The 25,776-nt window shown below is 43.3% G+C and overlaps 1 protein-coding gene across 1 annotated transcript; it reads left to right on the top strand.

The window, feature by feature from the left end:
• Window positions 1–10,356: 10,356 nt before the first annotated feature.
• On the top strand, window positions 10,357–25,110 carry LOC124003719 (neurofilament medium polypeptide-like). Its single transcript, XM_046312263.1, has 4 exons — window positions 10,357–10,774; window positions 21,418–21,896; window positions 23,369–23,516; window positions 23,953–25,110. Exons 1-4 carry the CDS (start codon window positions 10,496–10,498, stop codon window positions 24,349–24,351), a joined length of 1,305 nt encoding a protein of 434 aa, XP_046168219.1. The 5' UTR covers window positions 10,357–10,495; the 3' UTR covers window positions 24,352–25,110.
• The last annotated feature ends 666 nt before the right edge of the window (window positions 25,111–25,776 follow it).

The following is a 25,776-nucleotide window of genomic DNA, read 5'->3' as shown; positions in this document are numbered from 1 at the left end:
ACTTTACTGCTTCGTCAATGGTAAGGTCCCTTACATCATACAGAAACTTGACCTCTACCACTGCAGTGGTGCCCACCAGACCATCCAATGAGGCACCCAGGACCCAGGACCCTAGACACCATGACCCAAAGCCCTGACTCCTGCACGTCTATTCCTTGTAGCCATTTTCAATGCCTTTATGCCCTCTAATTCGTTATATGTTCCCCACTTTACAGACAAATCCCCATCCAATGACTGTGGACACTTTGCAATGCATTTGTTGTAAGAAATGTGCAATATAAATACACTTTGATTTTATTCATGATATTACAGCTGTAGAATATTTAATAAACTGTCATTTTCACAAGGACAATTGATAACTTGGAATTTTATCACTCAACATATCAATCATATAGTGGGAAGGATCCTATAAATCAAGAATGTGTGAATGCATGTACCACTCCGAATAAATAAATACTGTGCCTTTGAAGATTTGTCTCTGGTCATGAAACTACAATACAGGCTGGATGTCAAAACAAAGTAAATTCTGAATGTCAATACATTTTTAGATTCATTCTCAACAATGACAACATACTAGAACTGAGTTATCACTCATCGAAGTCTAGTATCTGGGAAAATATGGTTAATGATTATATAATTGATTAAGTGTCTCTTTCCTTTTAGAATGTTGACAGCTGTATAGGAAACATTGTATTGCTAAGACGCTCAAAATTAACTTAATAGATACACTCACTGACACAGGATAAACTTTATCCACAAACCGGTAAATTGCCCCTCACTATAGCTTAACTCAAATCTATTTGCACTTCTCCACATGGTCAGAATTGGTGGTCTTCTCCCTTTTTAATGTTCTTATGCTGATCTTTGAAAATTGCCATGATGTCAAATAGACACCAATGTTGACATACTCTACAAATAATTATCTAGGCCAGTGGTTGCAAAAAAGGTTATAGTCCCGTACCCCTTCAAACATTCAACCTCCAGCTGCGTACACCCTCGCACTCTCAAATGTTTGTTTTTTTGCCATCATTGTAAGCCTGCCACACAGACTATACGATACATTTATTAAACATAAGAATGAGTGTGTGTTTTTGTCACAACCCGGCTTGTGGGAAGTGACAATATAATAATCAATAATTTTGCTCTTTATTTAGCCATCTTACAGGTTCATGAGAAGGGTGTGCTTGAAATGATGTACATAACTGCAATGCTGGGTTGTATTGGAGAGAGTCTCAGTCTTAAATCACTTTCCACACACAGTCTGTGTCAGGATTTGGCCAGGGTTGTTCCGGTTTTTGGTCACTAGATGCCCCCATTGTGCCTTTTGACCTTTTGTTTTCCCTTGATCCCCATTATTATTTGCACCTGTGCCTCGTTTCCCCTGATTGTATTTAAACCCTTTGTTTTCCTCTGTTCTTTGCTCTGTGTTTGTATGTTAGCACCCAGCCCTAGTACTCTGAGAACTCTTGTTGATCCCGGTGGACTCTCTTGTGGAATTCTGTTTTTTTGTTCTTGTTTGTTTGTTTTTTGAGTATCTTTTGAGGCTTTTTGTGCTTTACCTTCCACCTTGTGGATTTACCTTTTTTGTCTTGGAGGATTACCTTTGTTCTTGTAGGATTCCTTTTGAGGTTGTGGAGTTACATGTTTTCCTGAAGAACTTCACTTTTTACTTCATTAAATACACAGTCTCAAGTACTGCTGTGTCTGCCTCATCTTCTGGGTTCTGCCGACTATTCGTGGCTCAGTTGGTTAAGTGACTGTTTCTCACTCCGGAGACCCGGGTTCGTAACCTGGTCCTGACAGAAACACAGAGCCAAAAATGAACCCAGTGGCAGCCAGTTCCCAAGACCTTGTTGCCATGCTGTCCCACCACCAGGAGACTGTCCAACGCCACGAAGCCGCCCTGGTTCAGCAAGAGGCCTTAATGGCTAGACATTCTCATCTTCTGTCGGAGATGCTGACTTCCATAAAGCAGATATCTGATTGACTTACCCCGGCAACAGTTCCCGTCCCAGTACCTCAGATTCACGTACCCATGGCAGTTAACCCTCTGGCTGAACCTCGTCTTCCACCTCCCCAACGTTTCTCAGGTGATCCAAGTGCTTGTAAAGGGTTTCTCACCCAATGTTCTCTCTCCTTCGAGCTGCACACCTCGTCGTTCCCCACCGACCGGTCTAAGATCGCATATATCATCACCCTGCTGTCGGAAAAAGCCCTGGCCTGGGCTACTGCTGTAGCTGTGCCAGCTACTCTGCCTTTGCTGAGGAATTCAAACGAGTGTTTCAAGGCCCAAGCAGTGGTCCTGACTCAGCCAAACAGCTCCTGACTCTCCACCAAGGTCGGCGCAGCGTGACGGACTATGCCATCCAGTTCCGCACGGTGGCAGCAGCGAGTGGCTGGAACAACGAGGCGCTCACGGTGTGCTTTCTGAAAGGCCTTTCCGACACTATCCAAGATGAACTGGCCACTCGGGAACCACCGGACAATCTCGAGTCCCTGATCAAGTTGGCCTCACGCATTGACCAGCGTCTGAGAGAGAGAGAACTCAACCGTAGACCTCTAGCCCCTATCAGACCCAGCTCCGAGTCCCCACCTTTATCCTCGCTGGCTCCACCGGAAGCCATGCAGAATGGACGCATCGCCCAGGCTGAGAGAGACCGCCGGATGAGGGAGCGACGCTGTCTATATTGCGGCAAACCGGGCCATTTCCGTTCCACGTGTCCCGGGCTCCAGGGAAACGCTCTGTCCCATCCAGACCGGGGGGAACTGTAACGGGAAACATAACCTCCTCCCATCCGTCCAACTCCCGTCTGCTCATTCCAGTCACCCTTTCCTGGGACAACCACAAGCTTCACCTTCAAGCCTTGGTAGACTCTGGAGCCGCAGGTAACTTCATGAATGGTGTCTGGGCGAAGGAGAATGGCGTTCCCTCTGAACCTCTAAGTGACCCCATGAGGGTTACTACATTGGATGGAAGCCCTTTGGGATCTGGACTTGTCACTCATGTCACTACCTCCTTGCGACTTTTAGTTTCACAACACCAGGAATTGATGAACTTTCATTTGATCTCCTGTTCCGAGTTCCCTATCGTCCTTGGATACCCCTGGCTTCACAGCCATAACCCTCACATCGACTGGTCTGTGGGCACTATCAAGCAGTGGGGTCCTACGTGCCAAGCTACTTGTATTTTCCCGAATTCCCCGAGTTCTACTCCCGAGTCTTTAGAATCCATCGACCTGACCCGAGTTCCCGAGTGTTACCATGACCTCAAACTGGTATTTAGCAAACAGAGGGCCACCATGCTACCACCCCATAGACCTTATGATTGGCCCATCGAACTGTTTCCGGGCACTTGCCCTCCCAGGGGTCGGATCTTTTCCCTATCTCCACCCAAACGAGCTGCTATGGATACCTACATCATGGACGCTCTGGAAGCAGGCCTCATGCGTCCATCCACCTCCCCGGCGGGAGCAGGGTTTTTCTTTGTGGCCAAGAAAGACGGTGGATTACGTCCTTGCATCGACTACCGGGGACTCAATGCCATAACCGTCCGTAACCGTTACCCGCTACCCCTTATGGCCACAGCCTTCGAGCTGCCCCAGGAAGCAGTTGTTTTCACTAAGCTTGACCTGCGGAACGCATACCATCTTGTGCGGATCAGACCTGGTGACGAGTGGAAGACCGCTTTCAACACGCCTAAAGATCATCAAGGACAACAACCACCCGAGCCACTGCCTGTTCACCCCGCTATCATCCAGAATATTCACTTACCTTTGATGATCTTCGTCAGAAGGCACTCCCAGGAATCCAAATTCAACAATAAATGACTGATTTGTTCCATAAAGTTCCATCATTTATGTCCAAATAGCCACTTGTTGTTAGCGTGTTCAGCCCAGTAAACCATCTCCATGAGGCTCAAGCATTTCATCCAGACAAAAACTCTAAATGTTCCGTTACAGTCCCTTAGAAACATGTCAAACGATGTATGGAATCAATCGTTAGGATGTAAAACATCAATAATGTTCCAACAATGTTCCAACCAGAGAAAAGCACTGGAACGAGAGGTAACTCTGTCGGGAAGCGCGTCATTAGACCAAGGCTCTCTGCCAGACCACTAACTCAAACCGGTCTCATGAGCCCCTCCTTTACAGTAGAATCCTCATTCAAGTTTCAAAATACGGTTGACATCTAGTGGAAGCCCTTGGAAGTGCAACCTCATCCATATCTCAATGTGTACTCGGTAGACCAAGCTTTGAAAAACTACAAACCTCAGATGTTTTCTCAGGTTTTCACCAGCCATATGACTTCTGTTATACTCACATACAACATTCAAACAGTTTTAGAAACTTCAGAGTGTTTTCTACCCAATACTAATAATAATAGGCATATATTAGCATCTGGGACAAAGTAGGAGGCAGTTCACTCTGGGCACGCTATTCATCCAAAAGTGAAAATGCTACCCCCTATCCCAAAAAGGTTAACACAGTGTCCAAAGAGGGGCCAGAAGTATACACAATGCTGTTGTCTGCGTAGAGGTGTACCAGAGAATCACCAGCAGCAAGAGCAACGTCATTGATGTATACAGAGAAGAGAGTCGGCCCGAGCATTCAACCCTGTGGCACCCCCATAGAGAAAGCCAGAGGTCCGAACAGCAGGCCCTTCGATTTGACACACTGAACTCTATCAGAGAAGTAGTTGGTAAACCAGGCGAGGCAATCATTCGAGAAACCAAGGCTGTCTAGTCTGTCAATAAGTATGTGGTGATTGACAGAGTCAAAAGCCTTGGCCAGGTCGATGAATACGGCTGCACAGTAATGTCTCTTATCGATGGCGGTTATGATGTCGTTTAGGACCTTGAGTGTGGCTGAGGTGCTCCCATGGTCGGTAATCTGTTTGTTAACTTGGCTTTTGAAGACCTTAGAAAGACAGGGTAGGATAGATATAGGTCTGTAGCAGTTTGGGTCTAGAGTGTCACCCCCTTTGAAGAGGGGGATGACCGCGGCAGCTTTCAAATCTTTGGGAATCTCAGACGATACGAAAGAGATGTTGAACAGGCTAGTAAAACAATTTCGGCACATCATTTTAAAAAGAGAGTGTCCAGATTGTCTAGCCCGGCTGATTTGTAGGGGTCCAGATTCTGCAGCTCTTTCAGAACATCAGCTATCTGTATTTGAGTGAAGGAGAAATGGGGAGGCTTGGGCAAGTTGCTGTGGGGGGTGCAGAGCTGTTGACCGGGGTAGGCGTAGCCAGTTGGAAAGCATGGCCAGCCATAGAAAAATGCTTATTGAAATTCTCGATTATAGTAGATTTCCTAGCCTCCGTGCAGTGGGCTAATGGGAGGAGGTGATCTTATTCTCCATGGACTTTACAGTGTCCCAGAACATTTTGGAGTTTGTGCTACAAGATGCAAATTTCTGTTTGAAAAAGCTAGCCTTTGCTTTTCTAACTGCTTGTGTATATTGGTTCTTAACTTTCCTGATGCATTACACCACAGGATGTTTTTGTGATGGTCAAGGGCAGTCAAGTCTGGAGTGAACCAAGGGCTATATTTGTTGAACATGGTATGCTTATTTAAGATGGTGAGGAAAGCAATTTTTAAGAATAAGCAAGCATTCTCTACAGACGGAATGAGGTCAATATCCTTCCAGGATACCCGGGCCAGGTTGATTAGAAAGGCCTTCTCGCTGAAGTGTTTTACGGGGAATTTGACAGTGATGAGGGGTGGTCGTTTGACCGCAGACCCATTACGGACGCAGACAATGAGGCAGTGATCGCAGTTGAAGAGGAGACCACAACCCTACAGATTATCTCACAACCCCAATAGAGGAGGAGAGATCTAGGGGTCTGAAGATTTGGGGGTTTTATGACCCCTCACGCCCATGGTAAATCTTAGGCCACAGACAAATTCCTTTGTCCTGTCACTATGGAGAACCAACTAAAGAACATTTAACAAGAAATAAAGGGACTTTGGAACAATGGTTTCCGTCAGCCACAATGGTGGTCATGACGATAGATGTAATATGAAAATGTACGTCATTTTTGTTTTGTTATTAAGGGTTAATAGATGACGCTATTACAAAAACAATGCAACGTTAAGAGTTTTCCTAGTATATGTTTGATGTTTATACATCGTACGTTGTATAGAAAATGTCCAAATCAAAGATAATGTTTTGGTAAAGATGAAATGTGAAGTTTGTTGTCTAAAATTAGATTTGAGTAACCCTTTCTAGACCTTGCCTCTTATCTTGGTATGCCCAGAAAATTGCCCTAAAGGCAGTTATGCCCACATCTGACCCGAGGCTATAAAACCTGTGAGTGAAGAATTAACATATCAGACTAAGTGACCCAAGCTGCAGCCGAGGTCTAAAAAGTCAACGAACCCAAAACGCAACAAGTGTGAGGACAAACACATCTTTTTCTACCCAAGCTACGGATGAGTAGCTGTGTCTAAGCGGGTGAATTCAAGTCGGACCACCTAGCCTCCACTCCCCATTGAATCATGGTATCTACACTGTTTCATTCCTCACACTGTGAGCTCTGAGCTACAGAGCTGTCTGTCCTCAGAAGAGCCCTTCCAGAGCAAGGGCGAGGGAACAGACTCCTAAGCCAAAAGGACACTGACATCGTGAGGACAATTGAGTTGCGCCGGAGAAGTGCGTCATTGAGCAGCCTGAGCGGTCCACGCGGGGAATCCACGGAGACCTTCCACACGTAATTACATCATTATATTCTGACCCATAAGAGTGGCAGTTTGGGGCAAGGCTAGGGTGAGAATAAGCATAGCTGACAAATTCACCCAAATGTATATTTCTCTCGTGTACTTTCTCTTTTTCTCTCTCTTTTAAACCCCCATTTTGGGTAACACGTGCCATAGTGTGTTGGCCCGTTATACAAAGTTCTAATCAATAGCCTAGAATGTGTTTTTGTGTATGTGTATCTTTTATCATCATTTTAGCTTTCTAGTAAATAAATACTCAACTAACATTGGTGTGGTACGAACTCATTGGTGAGACCCGGGTCCGTGCAGATTCCCGCTATCATCGAGAAGGCGAGGTCAGTACAGGTGCATCAAAGCTGGGACCGAGAGACTGAAAAACAGCTTCTATCTCAAGGCCATCAGACTGTTAAACAGCCACCACTAACATTGAGTGGCTGCTGCCAACACACTGACACTGACTCAACTCCAGCCACTTTAATAATGGGAATTGATGGGAAATGATGTAAAATATATCACTGTCCACTTTAAACAATGCTACCTAATATAATGTTTACATACCCTACAATATTCATCTCATATGTATATGTATATACTGTACTCTATATCATCTACTGCATCTTTATGTAATACATGTATCACTAGCCACTTTAACTATGCCACTTTGTTTACATACTCATCTCATATGTATATACTGTACTCAATACCATATACTGTATCTTGCCTATGCCGCTCTGTACCATCACTCATTCACTTTAACCTGTTGATCCTACCCCCTACTTTTTCGAACATTCTGTTAAAAATTGCGCAACATTTCAGCACCCTGCTACTCATGCCAGGAATATAGTATATGCATATGATTAGTATGTGTGGATAGAAAACACTCAGACGTTTCTAATCACGGCTGTGACTATAACAGAACGTGTGTTTCATTGAAAAGCGCAGGAAAATCTGATCACTGAAAACTGGAAATATATCAATGCGCCACTTGAATGTATTGTTGAATAGAAACCATATTACCTGGAGCCGAGGTTGCAATACCTACAGCTTCCACACGATGTCAACAGTCTTGTCATTTGCCTAGGATTTGTTTCTTGGTCAAACGGACAAGAGACAGCCCATTTCTTCCGGTCTCCGACCGGATATTTTGGTTGAGATTTACCCGGACATTATTTCAAGACGTACAGCTATAGAATATACATCGCCTCGTGATCAATTTGATCGATTATTAACGTTTACTAATACCTAAAGTTGCATTACAAAAGTATTTCGAAGTGTTTTGTGAAAGTTTATCGTCAACTTTTTTTATTTAAAAAAATGACGTTGCGTTATAAAACACTGTTTTTTTCCTTGATCACACAGTCTTCATAGATCAATATCTAGGCTATATATGGACCGATTTAATCGAAAAAAAGACCCAATAGTGATGTTTATGGGACATCTAGGAGTGCCAACAAAGAAGATGGTCAAAGGTAATGAATGTTTTATATTTTATTTCTGCATTTTGTGTAGCGCCGACTATGCTAATTATTTAGTTTACGTCCCCTGCGGGTCTTTAGGGGTGTTGCATGCTATCAGATAATAGCTTCTCATGCTTTCGCCGAAAAGCATTTTAAAAATCTGACTTGTTGGCTGGATTCACAACGAGTGTAGCTTTAATTCAGTACCCTGCATGTGTATTTTAATGAACGTTTGAGTTTTAACGAGTGCTATTAGCATTTAGCATAGCGCATTTGCATTTCCAGATGTCTAGATGGGACGCCTGCGTGTCGGATGGAGGTAAGAGGTTAAACAATGCTACCTTATATAATGTTACATACCCTACATTATTCATCTCATATGCATACGTATATACTGTACTCTATATCATCTACTGCATCCTTATGTAATACATGTATCACTAGCCACTTTAACTATGCCACTTTGTTTACATACTCATCTCATATGTATATACTGTACTCGATACCATCTACTGTATCTTGCCTATGCTGCTCTGTACCATCACTCATTCATATATCTTTATGTACATATTCTTTATCCCCTTACACTGTGTATAAGACAGTAGTTTTGGAATTGTTAGTTAGATTACTTGTTGGTTATTACTGCATTGTCGGAACTAGAAGCACAAGCATTTCGCTACACTCGCATTTAACATCTGCTAACCATGTGTATGTGACAAATAAAATTTGATTTGATTTGATTTAAAATAGCCTCCAACACTCTACTCAACAAACTGGATGCAGTCTATCACAGGGCCATCCGTTTTGTCACCAAAGCCCCATACACTACCCACCATTGCGACCTGTTCGCTCTCGTTGGTTGGCCCTCGCTTCATACGTGTCGTCAAACCCACTGGCTACAGGTTATCTACAAGTCTCTGCTAGGTAAAGCCCCGCCTTATCTCAGCTCACTGGTCACCATAGCAGCACCCACACGTAGCACGCGCTCCAGCAGGTATATCTCACTGGTCACCACCAAAGCCAATTTCTCCTTTGGTCGTCTTTCCTTCTGCTGTCAATGACTGAAACGAACTGCAAAAATCTCTGAAGCTGGAGACTCATATCTCCCTCACTAGCTTTAAGCACCAGCTGTCAGAGCAGCTCACAGATCACTGCACCTGTACATAGCCCATCTATCTACCTACCTCATCCCCATACAGTATTTATTCATTTATCTTGCTCCTTTGCACCCCAGTATCTCTACCTGCACATTCATCTTCTGCACATCTACCATCCCAGTGTTTAATTGCTATATTGTAATTACTTCGCCACCATGGCCTATTTATTGCACTCACTGTATATAGACTTTTCGTTTTCTTTTGTTCTACTGTATTATTGACTATGTCTTGTTTATTCCATGTGTAACTCTGTGTTGTTGTGTGTGTCAAATTGCTATGCTTTATCTCGGCCAGGTCGCAGTTGCAAATGAGAACTTGTTCTCAACTAGCCTACCTGGTTAAATAATGGTGAAATAAAAAAGAAAAAATAACTTTTAGAATGAATAATTTTACAGTGTGTGGCTCACTGCTGGGCCTGACCTGTATAATCTTATGGTGATGCAGTATGTAGGCCAGTTTTGAGCATGACCCAGGCATATACTGGGCCAGAAAAATACAAAGTATGTGGCCCACAGCTGTACCCGAATCATTTCTCTATCTGGGTTGGAGAGGGGCAGGGCTCAGGGAACATTTTAAATTGTGATTGACAGCAGTGGCCCTGCTAATAAAATCATGGCAAAATACATTTTTTTCGAAATATATTTACTGTATGTTCACATGTGCAAGAAAATTATTGGTATATTTCTTACATACATTTTCCTAAGGCCTAAATATCTTCAACTGTCAAAATATATATATGACCATAGGCCTACTACATTAGTTTTCTGAGGTGTCATAGAAAAAGGGTTAAAAGGCACATTGTCCATATAATATCAGATCAAACTTCAATAAAGAGGCGTAATAACACGTGACAGTAGCCTTTAAACATTGTATGCAAGTTACATTCGATTACAAAACACATTGAGCTCTAGGCTACTAGAGCAGCTCCCGACCACAACGAGGAACGAGGGGGTGTCACGCTTCTGATACTAACATTAGAACACTTGCCTGACTTCAGTAAATGTCCAATGAATGAACGGGGTGTTGCAGAGTAGAGAGAGCACAGTAGCATACCCTAATAAATTGAAGCACCACTTTATCTTGAGCAAGACGAGTGCCATCATTCTCCCTGTCTCACGTCTCCTGTGTACGTGAGTCTCTCTCCAGGGAACAAGGTATCTAAAATGACTAAGCGCAAATCAAAGACTGCCGCCAACTTCAAGCCAGAGCGCGAGGACAACTCTTTCTTAATAGAATCCCACCCAGTGTCCGAGTCACGAAGAAGAGTAAATCAAGTTGCGCTGCCATGCATGTTGTTCCTTATGGCCGCGATTGGAGGGGCATCCGCGGGCTGGTTTTGCCTGCAACAGCAACAATCCATTGATCAGCTATCAGAAGCGTTTAGGGCCATGCAAATAAGAATCACCCAGTTTCAGCAGCAGATGGGGCTGAGAGACACACAGGTAATGGACTGATCTGATTCTGAAATTGTCATATGACCATGAGTAGGCTATGTCGTTGATCTTTGCAATAATGTAAATCAAATGAGCCCGGCTGAGAATGAGAAGGGCTTTGGAGTTGTTATTAAAGCATTGACGGAGAAAGGAAATGGAAATATTGTTAATATCAATTCCTCCCATCACAGACTATACACTGAATAAAATTAAACGCAACATGTGAAGTGTTGGTGGTCCCATGTTTCATGAGCTGAAATATAAGATCCCAGAAATGTTCCATATGCAGTAAAAGCGTATTTTTCCCTGTTAGTGAACATTTCTCCATTGCCAAGGTAATCCACCCATCTGACACGTGTGGCATATGAAGCAGCTGATTAAACAGCCTGATCATTACACAGGTACACCTTGTGCTGGGGACAATGAAATGGCAATCTAAAATGGGTAGTTTTGTCACAAGATACAATGCCACAGATGTCCCAAGTTTTGAGGGAGCGTGCAATTGGCATGCTAACTGCAGGAATGTCCACCAGAGCTTTTACCAGATCATTTCATGTTCATTTCTCTACCATAATCCGCCTCCTTCGTCATTTATTAGAATTTGGCAGTACGTTCAAACGGCCTCACATCCGGAGACCACGAATATGGCATTGTTTGGGAGAGTGGTTTGCTGATGTCAAGGTTGTGAACAGAATGCCCCATGGTGCCGATGGAGTTATGGTATGGGCAGACATAAGCTACGGACAATGAACACAATTGCATTTTATCGATGTCAGTTTGAATGCACAGAGATACCATGACAAGATCCTGAGACCCATTGTGAGAGCTATATTTTTTTATGTTATCTGTGACCAACAGATGCATATCTGTATTCACAGCCATGGGAAATCCATAGGTTAGTGCCTAACGAATTTATTTCATGTGACTGATTTCCTTAACTCAGTCAACTCTTTGAAATTGTTGCGTGTTGTTTATATTTTTGTTCTGTATAAAATATGAAAATGTTGATATATTTATATTTTGTCATCATCAGTTTATGTTGATGTTCTGATCATGATTGAATACCAGCATGTGCCATGTGCATAGGATGTCTACAGCTCTTTTTGAATTGATCTTTTTGGTCAATGTCGGGAACCAAATCACATCGGTGAAAGAGATGTTCATTTGGCTCCCTGTTTTGCATACTGTTACGAATGCTTTATGAGCTCAGAACTATTTTTTCTGCAGATATGTTACAAAATAATTATCTAAAGAGGGTGAATCCTCGCTTCAGAAACAATAATTAGTGGGGATAGCACGTCAATCTGAGCCAGGTAAACATTTATTTGTATGCTCATTTCACAATCTGACATAATGGTAGTTCATCTTTTCGGGAACTGAGCCAAATGAGTCGGCTCACCGAAAACACTTCAGTACAGCATATAGTTCTACAGTAGGTTCTATAACAGGGTTCAACAGTAGGTGGCTATTTGGCACTCCTAGTTTTCTGAGCACATAAGTTTTGTTTATGGACATAAAATAATATTAAGTCACTATGAAATCAGCTCAAAGTCATTTTAATTTCAGAAATCTATTCCCAAGTATTTCCACTCATAATTTAGAGGCATATGTGGTCATATCCCAATGTAAACAAGGGTTGAAATAATTCTGTTTTTGCCAAAGACTATATCTGTTTGGGATTATTGTGATCAATTTGTGGTGAACAAATTGATTATAACTTTATTCCGGCCCTCTGACCATCTGCTCAATGAAAAATTGGCCCATGGCTGAATGTAATTGGGGACCCCTGGCCTATACTGTACACATGAATACAGGAGAGGATATCTATCTATATATAGTATGCTACCAGTCTGCAAGTTCATGCTCATGTTTCCCAACCACACATGTTGAAACGACATTTGTTAAGCAACGGAACAAACAGCAGCAGCTGTTTAAAGATCAGTCAGGACCTCCCTCTACCCTTTAACACTACCAAGCTATTTCCACAGCCCTGTATGCCAGCAGCTGTTTAAAGATCAGTCAGGACCTCCCTCTACCCTTTAACACTACCAAGCTATTTTCACAGCCCTGTATGCCAGCAGCTGTTTAAAGATCAGTCAGAACCTCCCTCTACCCTTTAACACTACCAAGCTATTTCCACAGCCCTGTATGCCAGCAGCTGTTTAAAGATCAGTCAGGACCTCCCTCTACCCTTTAACACTACCAAGCTATTTTCACAGCCCTGTATGCCAGCAGCTGTTTAAAGATCAGTCAGGACCTCCCTCTACCCTTTAACACTACCAAGCTATTTTCACAGCCCTGTATGCCGGCAGCTGTTTAAAGATCAGACCTCCCTCTACCCTTTAACACGACCTCCCTCTACCCTTTAACACTTTACACTAAGCTATTTTCACAGCCCTGTATGCCAGCAGCTGTTTAAAGATCAGTCAGGACCTCCCTCTACCCTTTAACACTACCAAGCTATTTTCACAGCCCTGTATGCCAGCAGCTGTTTAAAGATCAGTCAGGAGCTATTTTCACAGCCCTGTATGCCAGCAGCTGTTTAAAGATCAGTCAGGACCTCCCTCTACCCTTTAACACTACCAAGCTATTTTCACAGCCCTGTATGCCAGCAGCTGTTTAAAGATCAGTCAGGACCTCCCTCTACCCTTTAACACTACCAAGCTATTTTCACAGCCCTGTATGCCAGCAGCTTGCCTGGCTACCCAGACTCCTTGCTCTGACCAAAAGCTACATCACGTCCATGGACATTAGTTTCTTCTCCGCAATGGATCTGAGTACATCCCGACCCTTTACCGAATGCTAACACATTCGGGGCTGTCTGATTGATCCAGAAGCCAATAGGTTGGGCCAGAGCCAGAAAACACGTGGGTAAAGCGTAAAGCGGCAGTTTGAAAATCCGTCATTGGCTTGGATGCTGTGATTGGTTAGAGACTCCGTGATTGGTTAGAGTTGTTTTGTACAACACCCCTCGTGCCACTCGTCAGCACAAACAACTTAAATGATGGCAGTCTCAGACCAAAGTATGTGGCGAAAGACAGAGCAGTGGAAGATTTAGTATGAGTTGTCAGGCTTACCAGAAACGGCTGTATGACTGAATGTCCTTGTAGGTAACAGATATTAACATTAACATAACATTTAACATTTAAGTCATTTAGCAGACGCTCTTATCCAGAGCGACTTACAAATTGGTGCATTCACCTTATGACATCCAGTGGAACAGCCACTTTACAATAGTGCATCTACATATTTTAAGGGGGGTGAGAAGGATTACTTTATCCTATCCTAGGTATTCCTTAAAGAGGTGGGGTTTCAGGTGTCTCCGGAAGGTGGTGATTGACTCCGCTGTCCTGGCGTCGTGAGGGAGTTTGTTCCACCATTGGGGAGCCAGAGCAGCGAACAGTTTTGACTAGGCTGAGCGGGAACTGTACTTCCTCAATGGTAGGGAGGCGAGCAGGCCAGAGGTGGATGAACGCAGTGCCCTTATTTGGGTGTAGGGCCTGATCAGAGCCTGGAGGTACTGAGGTGCCGTTCCCCTCACAGCTCCGTAGGCAAGCACCATGGTCTTGTAGCGGATGCGAGCTTCAACTGGAAGCCAGTGGAGAGAGCGGAGGAGCGGGGTGACGTGAGAGAACTTGGGAAGGTTGAACACCAGACGGGCTGCGGCGTTCTGGATGAGTTGTAGGGGTTTAATGGCACAGGCAGGGAGCCCAGCCAACAGCGAGTTGCAGTAATCCAGACGGGAGATGACAAGTGCCTGGATTAGGACCTGTGCCGCTTCCTGTGTGAGGCAGGGTCGTACTCTGCGGATGTTGTAGAGCATGAACCTACAGGAACGGGCCACCGCCTTGATGTTAGTTGAGAACGACAGGGTGTTGTCCAGGATCACGCCAAGGTTCTTAGCGCTCTGGGAGGAGGACACAATGGAGTTGTCAACCGTGATGGCGAGATCATGGAACGGGCAGTCCTTCCCCGGGAGGAAGAGCAGCTCCGTCTTGCCGAAGTTCAGCTTGAGGTGGTGATCCGTCATCCACACTGATATGCCTGCCAGACATGCAGAGATGCGATTCGCCACCTGGTCATCAGAAGGGGGAAAGGAGAAGATTAATTGTGTGTCGTCTGCATAGCAATGATAGGAGAGACCATGTGAGGTTATGACAGAGCCAAGTGACTTGGTGTATAGCGAGAATAGGAGAGGGCCTAGAACAGAGCCCTGGGGGACACCAGTGGTGAGAGCGCATGGTGAGGAGACAGATTCTCGCCACGCCACCTGGTAGGAGCGACCTGTCAGGTAGGACGCAATCCAAGCGTGGGCCACGCCGGAGATGCCCAACTCGGAGAGGGTGGAGAGGAGTATCTGATGGTTCACAGTATCGAAGGCAGCCGATAGGTCTAGAAGGATGAGAGCAGAGGAGAGAGAGTTAGCTTTAGCGGTGCGGAGCGCCTCCGTGATACAGAGAAGAGCAGTCTCAGTTGAATGACTAGTCTTGAAACCTGACTGATTTGGATCAAGAAGGTCATTCTGAGAGAGATAGCGGGAGAGCTGACCAAGGACGGCACGTTCAAGAGTTTTGGAGAGAAAAGAAAGAAGGGATACTGGTCTGTAGTTGTTGACATCGGAGGGATCGAGTGTAGGTTTTTTCAGAAGGGGTGCAACTCTCGCTCTCTTGAAGACGGAAGGGACGTAGCCAGCGGTCAGGGATAAGTTGATGAGCGAGGTGAGGTAAGGGAGAAGGTCTCCGGAAATGGTCTGGAGAAGAGAGGAGGGGATAGGGTCAAGCGGGCAGGTTGTTGGGCGGCCGGCCGTCACAAGACGCGAGATTTCATCTGGAGAGAGAGGGGAGAAAGAGGTCAGAGCACAGGGTAGGGCACTGTGAGCAGAACCAGCGGTGTCGTTTGACTTAGCAAACGAGGATCGGATGTCGTCGACCTTCTTTTCAAAATGGTTGACGAAGTCATCTGCAGAGAGGGAGGAGGGGGAGGGGGAGGAGGATTCAGGAGGGAGGAGAAGGTGGCAAAGAGCTTCCTAGGGTTAGAGGCAGATGCTTGGAATTTAGAGTGGTAGAAAGTGGCTTTAGCAGCAGAGACAGAGGAGGAAAATGTAGAGAGGAGGGAGTGAAAGGATGCCAGGTCCGCAGGGAGGCGAGTTTTCCTCCATTTCCGCTCGGCTGCCCGGAGCCCTGTTCTGTGAGCTCGCAATGAGTCGTCAAGCCACGGAGCGGGAGGGGAGGACCGAGCCGGCCTGGAAGATAGGGGACATAGAGAGTCAAAGGATGCAGAAAGGGAAGAGAGGAGGGTTGAGGAGGCAGAATCAGGAGATAGGTTGGAGAAGGTTTGAGCAGAGGGAAGAGATGATAGAATGGAAGAGGAGAGAGTAGCGGGGGAGAGAGAGCGAAGGTTGGGACGGCGCGATACCATCCGAGTAGGGGCAGTGTGGGAAGTGTTGGATGAGAGCGAGAGGGAAAAGGATACAAGGTAGTGGTCGGAGACTTGGAGGGGAGTTGCAATGAGGTTAGTGGAAAAACAGCATCTAGTAAAGATGAGGTCGAGCGTATTGCCTGCCTTGTGAGTAGGGGGAAGGTGAGAGGGTGAGGTCAAAAGAGGAGAGGAGTGGAAAGAAGGAGGCAGAGAGGAATGAGTCAAAGGTAGACGTGGGGAGGTTAAAGTCGCCCAGAACTGTGAGAGGTGAGCCATCCTCAGGAAAGGAGCTTATCAAGGCATCAAGCTCATTGATGAACTCTCCGAGGGGACCTGGAGGGCGATAAATGATAAGGATGTTAAGCTTGAAAGGGCTGGTAACTGTGACAGCATGAAATTCAAAGGAGGCGATAGACAGATGGGTAACGGGAGAAAGAGAGAATGACCACTTGGGAGAGATAAGGATCCCGATGCCACCACCCCGCTGACCAGAAGCTCTCGGGGTGTGCGAGAACACGTGGGCGGACGAAGAGAGAGCAGTAGGAGTAGCAGTGTTATCTGTGGTGATCCATGTTTCTGTCAGTGCCAAGAAGTCGAGGGACTGGAGGGAGGCATAGGCTGAGATGAACTCTGCCTTGTTGGCTGCAGATCAGCAGTTCCAGAGGCTACCGGAGACCTGGAACTCCACGTGGGTCGTGCGCGCTGGGATCACCAGATTAGGGTGGCAGCGGCCACGCGGTGTGGAGCGTTTGTATGGTCTGTGCAGAGAGGAGAGAACAGGGATAGACAGACACATAGTTGACAGGCTACAGAAGAGGCTACGCTAATGCAAGGAGATTGGAATGACAAGTGGACTACACGTCTCAAATGTTCAGAAAGTTAAGCTTACGTAGCAAGAATCTTATTGACTAAAATGATTAAAATGATACAGTACTGCTGAAGTAGGCTAGCTGGCAGTGGCTGCGTTGTTGACTTTGTAGGCTAGCTGGCAGTGGCTGCGTTGTTAACACTACACTAATCAAGTTGTTCCGTTGAGTGTAATAGTTTCTACAGTGCTGCTATTCGTGGGCTATTAAATATTAATATATTAATATATATTATATTAATTAATATATATTAATATATTAAACGTGGGTGAGGAAAGTCTTTGCTTATGAACATAATCAGAAAGCCTGCACAAAACAGCATATATTCCTCGTCACTGTAACCAGAACCGCAATACAGTATTGCAGGTTCTCTTTCTTAGTTCTTGGTGTTTGTTGTTGGTCCAGCACGGATGTGGAGAATATTATCCTATTCCTTGTGTATTACTGGAATTAGAATTTCTATGCGAATAACAGGGATGAGCAGTTGCCGATAAGGTCAATCAAAATCTATTTGTTTTTTTACAAGTAGCAACAGGGAGACAACTCCAGCACAGAAGCAGAGAAATGTCTAACTAGCCGTCTCTGAGAAGGCCTTTACATCCTAAATCAGCAGACAACTTCTTTGGAAACACCAGCCAGAAAGGCTTGTTAGGAAGTCAAAACAAAATGCAGGGGCTTTGTAAGCTGCTACAGAATCAGATAAGCATTTGTCGGTCCTTACACCTCCAGACCGGCGTCAATCACTATCTACAGATATTTGATAAATATTTCATCTCTAACATAAACCATCGAGTCTAGTGACCATCAATCCTCAACTCTCCCAAACAGAACACTGGAAATCATGTGTATTACAGAAAGGTAAAAAATATATAAATATGCTAAACATTGTGTTAATCACTCTAAACTTTATGAATCTGATTCAGCGTAAATATTGGCATTACAACTACTTAATAACACAAATTGTTTTCCTCAGAATTGCAGTGTAACTACACCGATATAATAATGTAACTGTAACACAAGCTTTTGGGTCTTTTTAAATATTCCTATTTTGTCTATTTTAGTAAATTAACTTTTACTGATACTTACAGCTATTTTGGTTCTACCTTACCTGTAGTTAAGTCATTATACTGTACATTGCCTCTTTCTTCATGTGCTGGATTTTCACCATCAGTGGCCAATCCACCATTCATTCTGACCTTAACTCCAACCCTCCGCTGTCCACAGATGAACCCATATTTCCTAGTATAATTCTATTTAGCTATTTATTTTTGCAATACATCCCTCCATTTTACGATGAGGTTTTAAAGGGGTACTGAACCTCCCTATTTGTAACTTTTCTACCGATATTGACCTAATATTAACAATCATACCTCGACCTGAATCCAAACTCGAGCCACTGATTGACAGTAGCAGAACATATGATCTATTGATTCTGTTTCCTCATGGCAGAATCTGCACAAGGCTGACTGTTCAATGCCCCATATATTCAGCATTCTTTTTGTAGCAAGTGTTTTATATAATAGCTTAAATTGTAACTGATTGATGTGTCAATTGTTGTTTTACATGTCAGATCATAGACCCAATGCCAAGGTATTGGGACATTAAAAACCTGTTCCCAACTGACTTGATTTTATGTAGTATTGCTGTCAAACCTTTTGACTTTAATTCTTTGGGCTAGGGGGCAGTATTTTGACGTCCAGATGAAAAGCGTGTCCAAAGTAAACTGCCTGTTACTCAGGCCCAGAAGCTAGGATATGCATGGAATTGATAGATTTGGATAAGAAACACTCTAATGTTTCTCGAACTGTTAAAATAATGTCTGTGAATATAACAACACTGATATGGCAGGCGAAACCCCAAGGACAAACCATCCAAAAATAATAATAATTCAGCTTACTACTGTTTCCAAAACATCCTCCCAGATTGCAGTTCCTACGGCTTCCACTAGATGTCAACAGTCTTTAGAAAGAGTTTCAGGCTTGTTTTTGGAAAAAAAATAGCTAAGATGTGTAGTTTTTGTAAGTGGCTCCCATTTTGGCTGTAGTGTTTGCATACGCGCGGATAAGAGCAGGTTCTTTGTTGTTTATCTCCGGTAAAGACAATAACGTTTTGTATGCATTTTGAAGGAGGGAAACCGGTGGATTATTGAATGAAGCGTGCCAGCTAAACTGAGTTTTTGGGGATATAAAGAAGGAATTTATCAAACAAAAGGACCATTTGTGACCATTTGTGTAGTTGGGTTCCTTTTGGAGTGTCAACAGAAGAACTTCAAATGTAAGGCATTTATTATATCGCTATTTCTGGCACCTGCATGTTTGAAAAATGTTTTACACGCTTTTGTATGCAGGCACTGTCCTCAGATTATCGCATGGTGTGCTTTTGCCGTGAATCCTTTTTGAAATCTGACACAGCGGCTGCATTAACAAGAAGTTAAGATTTATTTTGATGTTTGACACTTGTATTTTCATGAATGTTAAATATTTCTCTTTCTATCATTTGAATTTAACGCTCTGCAATTTCACCGGATTTTGTCGAGGTGGGTCGATAGCGGAACGCCTGCGCCAGAAGGTTTAAGTGAAACTGATTTTGAAGTTGAAATTGTAGGCAACTCTGTATGACAATTTAAAAAGGTTGGTACTTTTAACAGGGATCCATTGTCAAGCCACCGAAAATGTAAGGTTTTCATCTGCAATAAAGCAAAGAGACCAATGTTAATCATAGGATGGTCCTCTCATAGTAGCTTGCTGGAAAACCAATTTGGATTTAAGTACAATTTCAGTACAATGTAGGTTTTAAGAGAGATCCCTTAATATTTTACCGTTTTAACTTTCCAAACTCATGTTCATTTTAGAAATATGCTTGTTTCTCTGGTTCACCATTCCAAATAAAGTACAATGTTTTTTCTCACATTATTTAAAAAAGGATTCTCCTGGGTCAGAGCCATGAATAAATATATAAACTGCGAAATCACTACAGAATGAATTAGTGTAATCTTTCCTTAAATAGGTGTTTCCCTCTTCATGGTTTCAAGATTCTACTGTATCTGTTTTGCAAAGTTTTCAATCAAAGTTAACAGTTGTAAGATCGCTCAACTTTTCTTGGATATGTACCCCAAGCATATCGACTTCACCATCCGCCCATTTAATTGGGAGACCATGTGCAATTTAAAGTTTGTATTGTATAGACAGCCAATCTGTAATATAGTACACTAATTGGGTTTTAGTCCAGAGATACTGGAGAAATTATCCATGTCCTCAATGAGGCCTTTCAAAGTTGAAGATTGAGGACTCTAGAACTTGACTCATCGGCGTACATCAATTAAAATCAATCAATTGTAAATTTGATACATTATTTGTCTTCAGGATGGCAGTGGGTTTTATATTTTTTTGAGGAATGGGAGATGTTCATATAGCTAGTGAGTGAGTTCATGCATGAAGTTAATCATAAGATTCACAAAACTATAGACCGATAGTTTTTAAAATTTTCCAGGTCAAGTTTTGGCTTTTTCAAGAGAGGCTTTATTACTACCACTTTTGGTGAGTTTGGTACACATCCAGTGGATAGGGAGCCATTTATTATGTTCAACATAAGAGGGCAAAGCACAGGAAGTAGCTCTTTCAGTAGTTTAGTTGGAATATGGTCCAGTATGCAGCTTGAGGTTTTAGAGGCCATGACTGTTTTCATGAATGTGTCAAGAGATACAGGACAACTGAGCTTTGGAGAAATATGCAGATTGAAAGAGGAGTTCATAATTTTCTTTCTAATGATCATGATCTGTTCATCGAGGAGGTTAATGAATTCATCACTGCAGAAGTGAAAGCCAACCTCTCTTGTTGAATGCTGCTTTTTGTTTAGCTTTGCGACAGTATACTTTTTTGGGGGGGAATTGTTCTTATTCTCCTCAATTAGGTTGTAAAAATAGGATGATCAAGCAGCAGTGGGGGCTCTTGAATATTGCACAGTACTGTCCTTCCAAGCTAGTCAGAAGACTTCCAGTTTGGTGGAGGGCCATTTCCGTTCAATTGATACTTTTGTCTCTTCCCTTCATTTTTAACCCCTTAATGTTATCATTAGATCTAACAATTCAATGCCAGTAGCAAATAGGTATGGTGACAAAGGGCAACCCTGTTTTACGCCTCTTGACAATTCAAAGTTCTCAGAGAAGTAACCCTTATTTATTATTATTTAGGATTGTTGTACATGACTTTTACCCATCTTATGAGAGACTTTCCAAATTTGAAGAAATTCAAGCACTTATAAACAAATTCCAGACATATCAAATTATTTCTCAAAATCTGCTATAAAGATTATACCTTGTTTTTCTGGAACACAAGCTTTAACTGATATCTGTTTTTTAACCAAGTCCAGATGAGATCAGGAGGTCTGATCGAGGAGAGGATACTGGCTTTGGAGGCAGCTCAGAAACAGGCCCAGCAGAAGGCGGAGGTTACCCTGGCAATGTCAGAGCAGTTGAAGAGCATCGACATCAAATCCCAATTGTGGGCACTCCACAACGAGATGAACACCAGGCTGGCTGAGTTCCAGCAGGTAGCCATCTCCTCCACAGCCCTGCAGGCCGTGATGAAGAACAAGAGCGATGACTTGGAGTCGGTCAAGGAGAGCGTGGCGGCCGTTTCGAGCTCCAACTCTGCGCTAGCAGTGAGCTTGGCGAGGATGACCAGCACAGTGGATAACGTCAAATCCAGTCTGGACGAGCAGGTGTCTACGGTGGACGGCTTGACATCACAGCTGGAGGGACAGGTCACTGAGCAGAGGGCACTAAGAGAGTTTCTGAGTCTTGACAGGGTAGTGCTTCATAACAACCACCAGGAAGTGGGTGAAATCACGTAAGCTTGGGTTTTGTGAATCTTATAATTAACTTCTTGCATGAACTCACTCACTAGCTACATTGGGGCAAAAAGGTATTTAGTCTGCCACCAATTGTGCAAGTTCTCCCACTTAAAAAGATGAGAGAGGACTGTAATTTATCATCATAGGTACACTTCAACTATGACAGACAAAATGAGAAAGAAAAAAAATCCAGAAAATCACATTGTAGGATTTTTAATGAATTTATTTGTAAATTATGGTGGAAAATAAGTATTTGGTCACCTACAAACAAACAAGATTTCTGGCTCTCACAGACCTGTAACTTCTTCTTTAAGAGGCTCCTCTGTCCTCCACTCGTTACCTGTATTAATGGCACCTGTTTGAACTTGTTATCAGTATAAAAGACACCTGTCCACAACCTCAAACAATGACACTCCAAACTCCACTATGGCCAAGACCAAAGAGCTGTTAAAGGACACAAGAAACAAAATTGTAGACCTGCACCAGGCTGGGAAGACTGAATCTGCAATAGGTAAGCAGCTTGGTTTGAAGAAATCAACTGTGGGAGCAATTATTAGGAAATGGAAGACATACAAGACCACTGATAATCTCCCTTGATCTGGGGCTCCACACAAGATCTCCCCCCCGTGTGGTCAAAATGATCACAAGAACGGTGAGCAAAAATCCCAGAACCACACGGGGGGACCTAGTGAATGAACTGCAGAGAGCTGGGACCAAAGTAACAAAGCCTACCATCAGTAAGGGCATTGAAGATGAAACGTGGCTGGGTCTTTCAGCATGACAATGATTCCAAACACACCGCCTGGGCAATGAAGGAGTGGCTTCGTAAGAAGCATTTCAAGGTCCTGGGGTGGCCTAGCCAGTCTCCAGATCTCAACCCCATAGAAAAGCTTTGGAGGGAGTTGAAAGTCCGTGTTGCCCAGCAACAGCCCCAAAACATCACTGCTCTAGAGGAGATCTGCATGGAGGAATGGGCCAAAATATCAGCAATAGTGTGTGAAAACCTTGTGAAGACTACAGACTACAGAAAACGTTTCACCTCTGTCATTGCCAACAAAGGGTATATAACAAAGTATTGAGATAAACTTTTGCTATGGACCAAATACTTATTTTCCACCATAATTTGCAAATAAATTCATTAAAAATCCTACAATGTGATTTTCTGGATTTTGTCTGTCATAGTTGAAGTGTACCTATGATGAAAATTACAGGCCTCTCTCATCTTTTTAAGTGGGAGAACTTGCACAATTGGTGGCTGACTAAATACTTTTTTGCCCCACTGTATATGAATAGTGAAAGTTACTTGATGGCTGTAATTTATTTGTCTTGACTATAGGCAGGAGCTTGTCCTGACAGACGCATGGTTTTTCTTGGTCAGGTCACATGCTTAGATAAAATATAAAAACCAGTTCAAATGTTGGTTCTAATATTCTATGGCTCATTGAGTCTCTATATGTCTGTGTTTCAGGGAGTTGCTGGAGGAATGGCAGGCCAAGAAGGCCCAGACTCTGGAGCAGCAGCTGCAGTTAGTGACCAGGACCCTGGATGAGCAGCACATCAGCTCCCAGAGCATGCACCCCCATCTCAAGAAGCAGCTGGAGGCTGTTCACAGCCATGTAGGCCCCACTTCCACCACAACTAATTATTATATTTCTATATCCGTAGACTGCAAGGAAAATGAACAATAAAGTATTCTTCATTTCTACATTTTTTTAAATGAAAGAACATATCATGGTTTTGAGGCTAGTGTAGACTTACACACAGTGCTCTAACAAAAGTAATTATATCTGCTTTCTGACACATACAGTAAGTTAGTCAAGTATTTTATAACTTCAGGTTGACTTAATAGATCGCTCTGATCTGTAAACACCAAACTAGCGTGATCAGAGAAAAGCAAATCCTTTTTTCCACAAGGGGTTGAAAATGTTAAACTAATATAAAACGAATATTGGAGAGGAGCATTGTAAGTTCGTAACTCTTTCAGACACACGATGACCCATGTGCTCGAGTGCCCTCTTCAATGTACAGTGCGGATTGTTCTCTGTGTTCTAGCTGGTGAATGGTGTTCCACTCAGCCAAGAGGAAGTCGACTCCGAGGCGGCAGAGGCCTCGGAAATGGCAGAACGGGAGCATGAGGTAACAGAGGAAGAAACTGCTGAGGAGGAGGTAGAGGAGGACTTTACTGAGGAGGCAGTGGAACAGGAAGCTGAAGAGGAGGGCGTTACTGAGGAGGCAGTGGAACCGGAAGCTGAAGAGGAGGAAATGGAGCAGGAGGAGTCAGTGGAAAAGGAAGTGACAGAGGAGCTAGAAGAACAGCTAGTTGTAGTGGAGTCATTGGAAGATGGTGTCACAGAAGAGCAACTGGAGGAGGAGGAGCCAAAGGATGAGGAAGAGGAGATTGATGATGACAATGACTTCCCAGAGGACTGGTCTCCTGAGGAGGAATGGTAGGAGGAGGAAAAGGTTCAGGTACACATTGCTGACTCTGGTATGGCTAGAGCAGACATTTTGACAATTGAAACATTACTGTATTGAAAGAAGTGGAGGCCACTCAACCAACATGAGGCGTGGTGCATTAACAAAAATTTGATAAGGCGCAACGCTAACTCACCATTACTTATGGAAATATTAAAGATATATTTCTAAAGATAAAGACGAGTGCCTATTGAGTACCCACTCCTCAAGACCCACACCCTCATACAGGGTCTTTAAAGTTCAGCAGGAATACTTCAGATAAAAATAAAGACTCTGTCAGTGCCAACTGTTAACAGTTGTCTGTACCTAAGTAAGCAGTCTGAAGTTTTCAGTTCTCTGTTTAAATATGAATTTCAGAGCAATAACATCAGTTTTTAAGATGAGTGACAAAATCTTACTTTCCAATTTGTTGTCAAAGCCGCAGAATTCCAAACACTTACCATCTTGGTTATGAACTTATTTGATGTTTCAGTTGTAAAATGTCCTTACTAAAAAGTTGTAAATCAAAATGTGTGTGATTATTTGGTTTTGATTTATGTAAATACATTTTCTTAACTGTCCATATTATTGACCTAGCCTACATTCAGTAGCTGGGATTATTAATTGAGCCTCATTTTATTTCTGTCATGTTATAGATGTGACATTTTCAAACCTGCAAATTGCATCACAGATGTCATTGATGCACTTTTGTAATAAAAAAAGTGTATACTTTATTTATTTACCTCTGCTTCTGTCCTCTTATTTGTTGTAGTTAATTATAGCCTAACAATGATTTAAACCTCGATTTACAAGAAAGCTGTTAAAATATAATTCTTCAGCTCATGGTTTAAGTTAATTTATTTGAGCAACTGAAAGCTTGCCTCTGTCTAAAAGAGAATGGAATGAAACCTTGACCGTAATGTGATCTGTAACGAAACACCTTCGCACAACCTCTCCCCAAATGTTATTTATGGTGTTGGCTTAGCCTATGGCACTAAGAACAGTATAGCCCTGTGCTGGACCTGCTGTACATGTGGTTGGAGTTTCCCCTGTCTGGTGCTGGACATGTTGTACATGTGGTTGGAGTTTCCGATTGTCTGGTGGACATGTTGTACATGTGGTTGGAGTTTCCCCTGTCTGGTACTGGACATGTTGTACATGTGGTTGGAGTTTCCCCTGTCTGGTACTGGACATGTTGTACATGTGGTTGGAGTTTCCCCTGTCTGGTACTGGACATGTTGTACATGTGGTTGGAGTTTCCCCTGTCTGGTACTGGACATGTTGTACATGTGGTTGGAGTTTCCCCTGTCTGGTATTGGACATGTTGTACATGTGGTTGGAGTTTCCCCTGTCTGGTACTGGACATGCTGTACATCTTTTCCCACCAGGCTTTTTGTGAGCTCTTTGGAAACTTTGTATAAT

The sequence above is a fragment of the Oncorhynchus gorbuscha genome, linkage group LG18 (genome assembly GCF_021184085.1).
Source record: "Oncorhynchus gorbuscha isolate QuinsamMale2020 ecotype Even-year linkage group LG18, OgorEven_v1.0, whole genome shotgun sequence".
NCBI classification, from domain to species: domain Eukaryota; kingdom Metazoa; phylum Chordata; class Actinopteri; order Salmoniformes; family Salmonidae; genus Oncorhynchus; species Oncorhynchus gorbuscha.
This window is presented reverse-complemented; position numbering and strand designations above follow the sequence as displayed.

What these genes read in the sequence shown, in the direction of transcription:
- LOC124003719 (XM_046312263.1), top strand. Translation starts at nt 10,496, where the DNA reads ATGACTAAGCGCAAATCAAAGACTGCCGCCAACTTCAAGCCAGAGCGC. An exon ending in TGGGGCTGAGAGACACACAG is followed by an intron (nt 10,775 to 21,417) that starts GTAATGGACTGA and finishes AACCAAGTCCAG; the next exon opens with ATGAGATCAGGAGGTCTGAT. An exon ending in TGGAGGCTGTTCACAGCCAT is followed by an intron (nt 23,517 to 23,952) that starts GTAGGCCCCACT and finishes TCTGTGTTCTAG; the next exon opens with CTGGTGAATGGTGTTCCACT.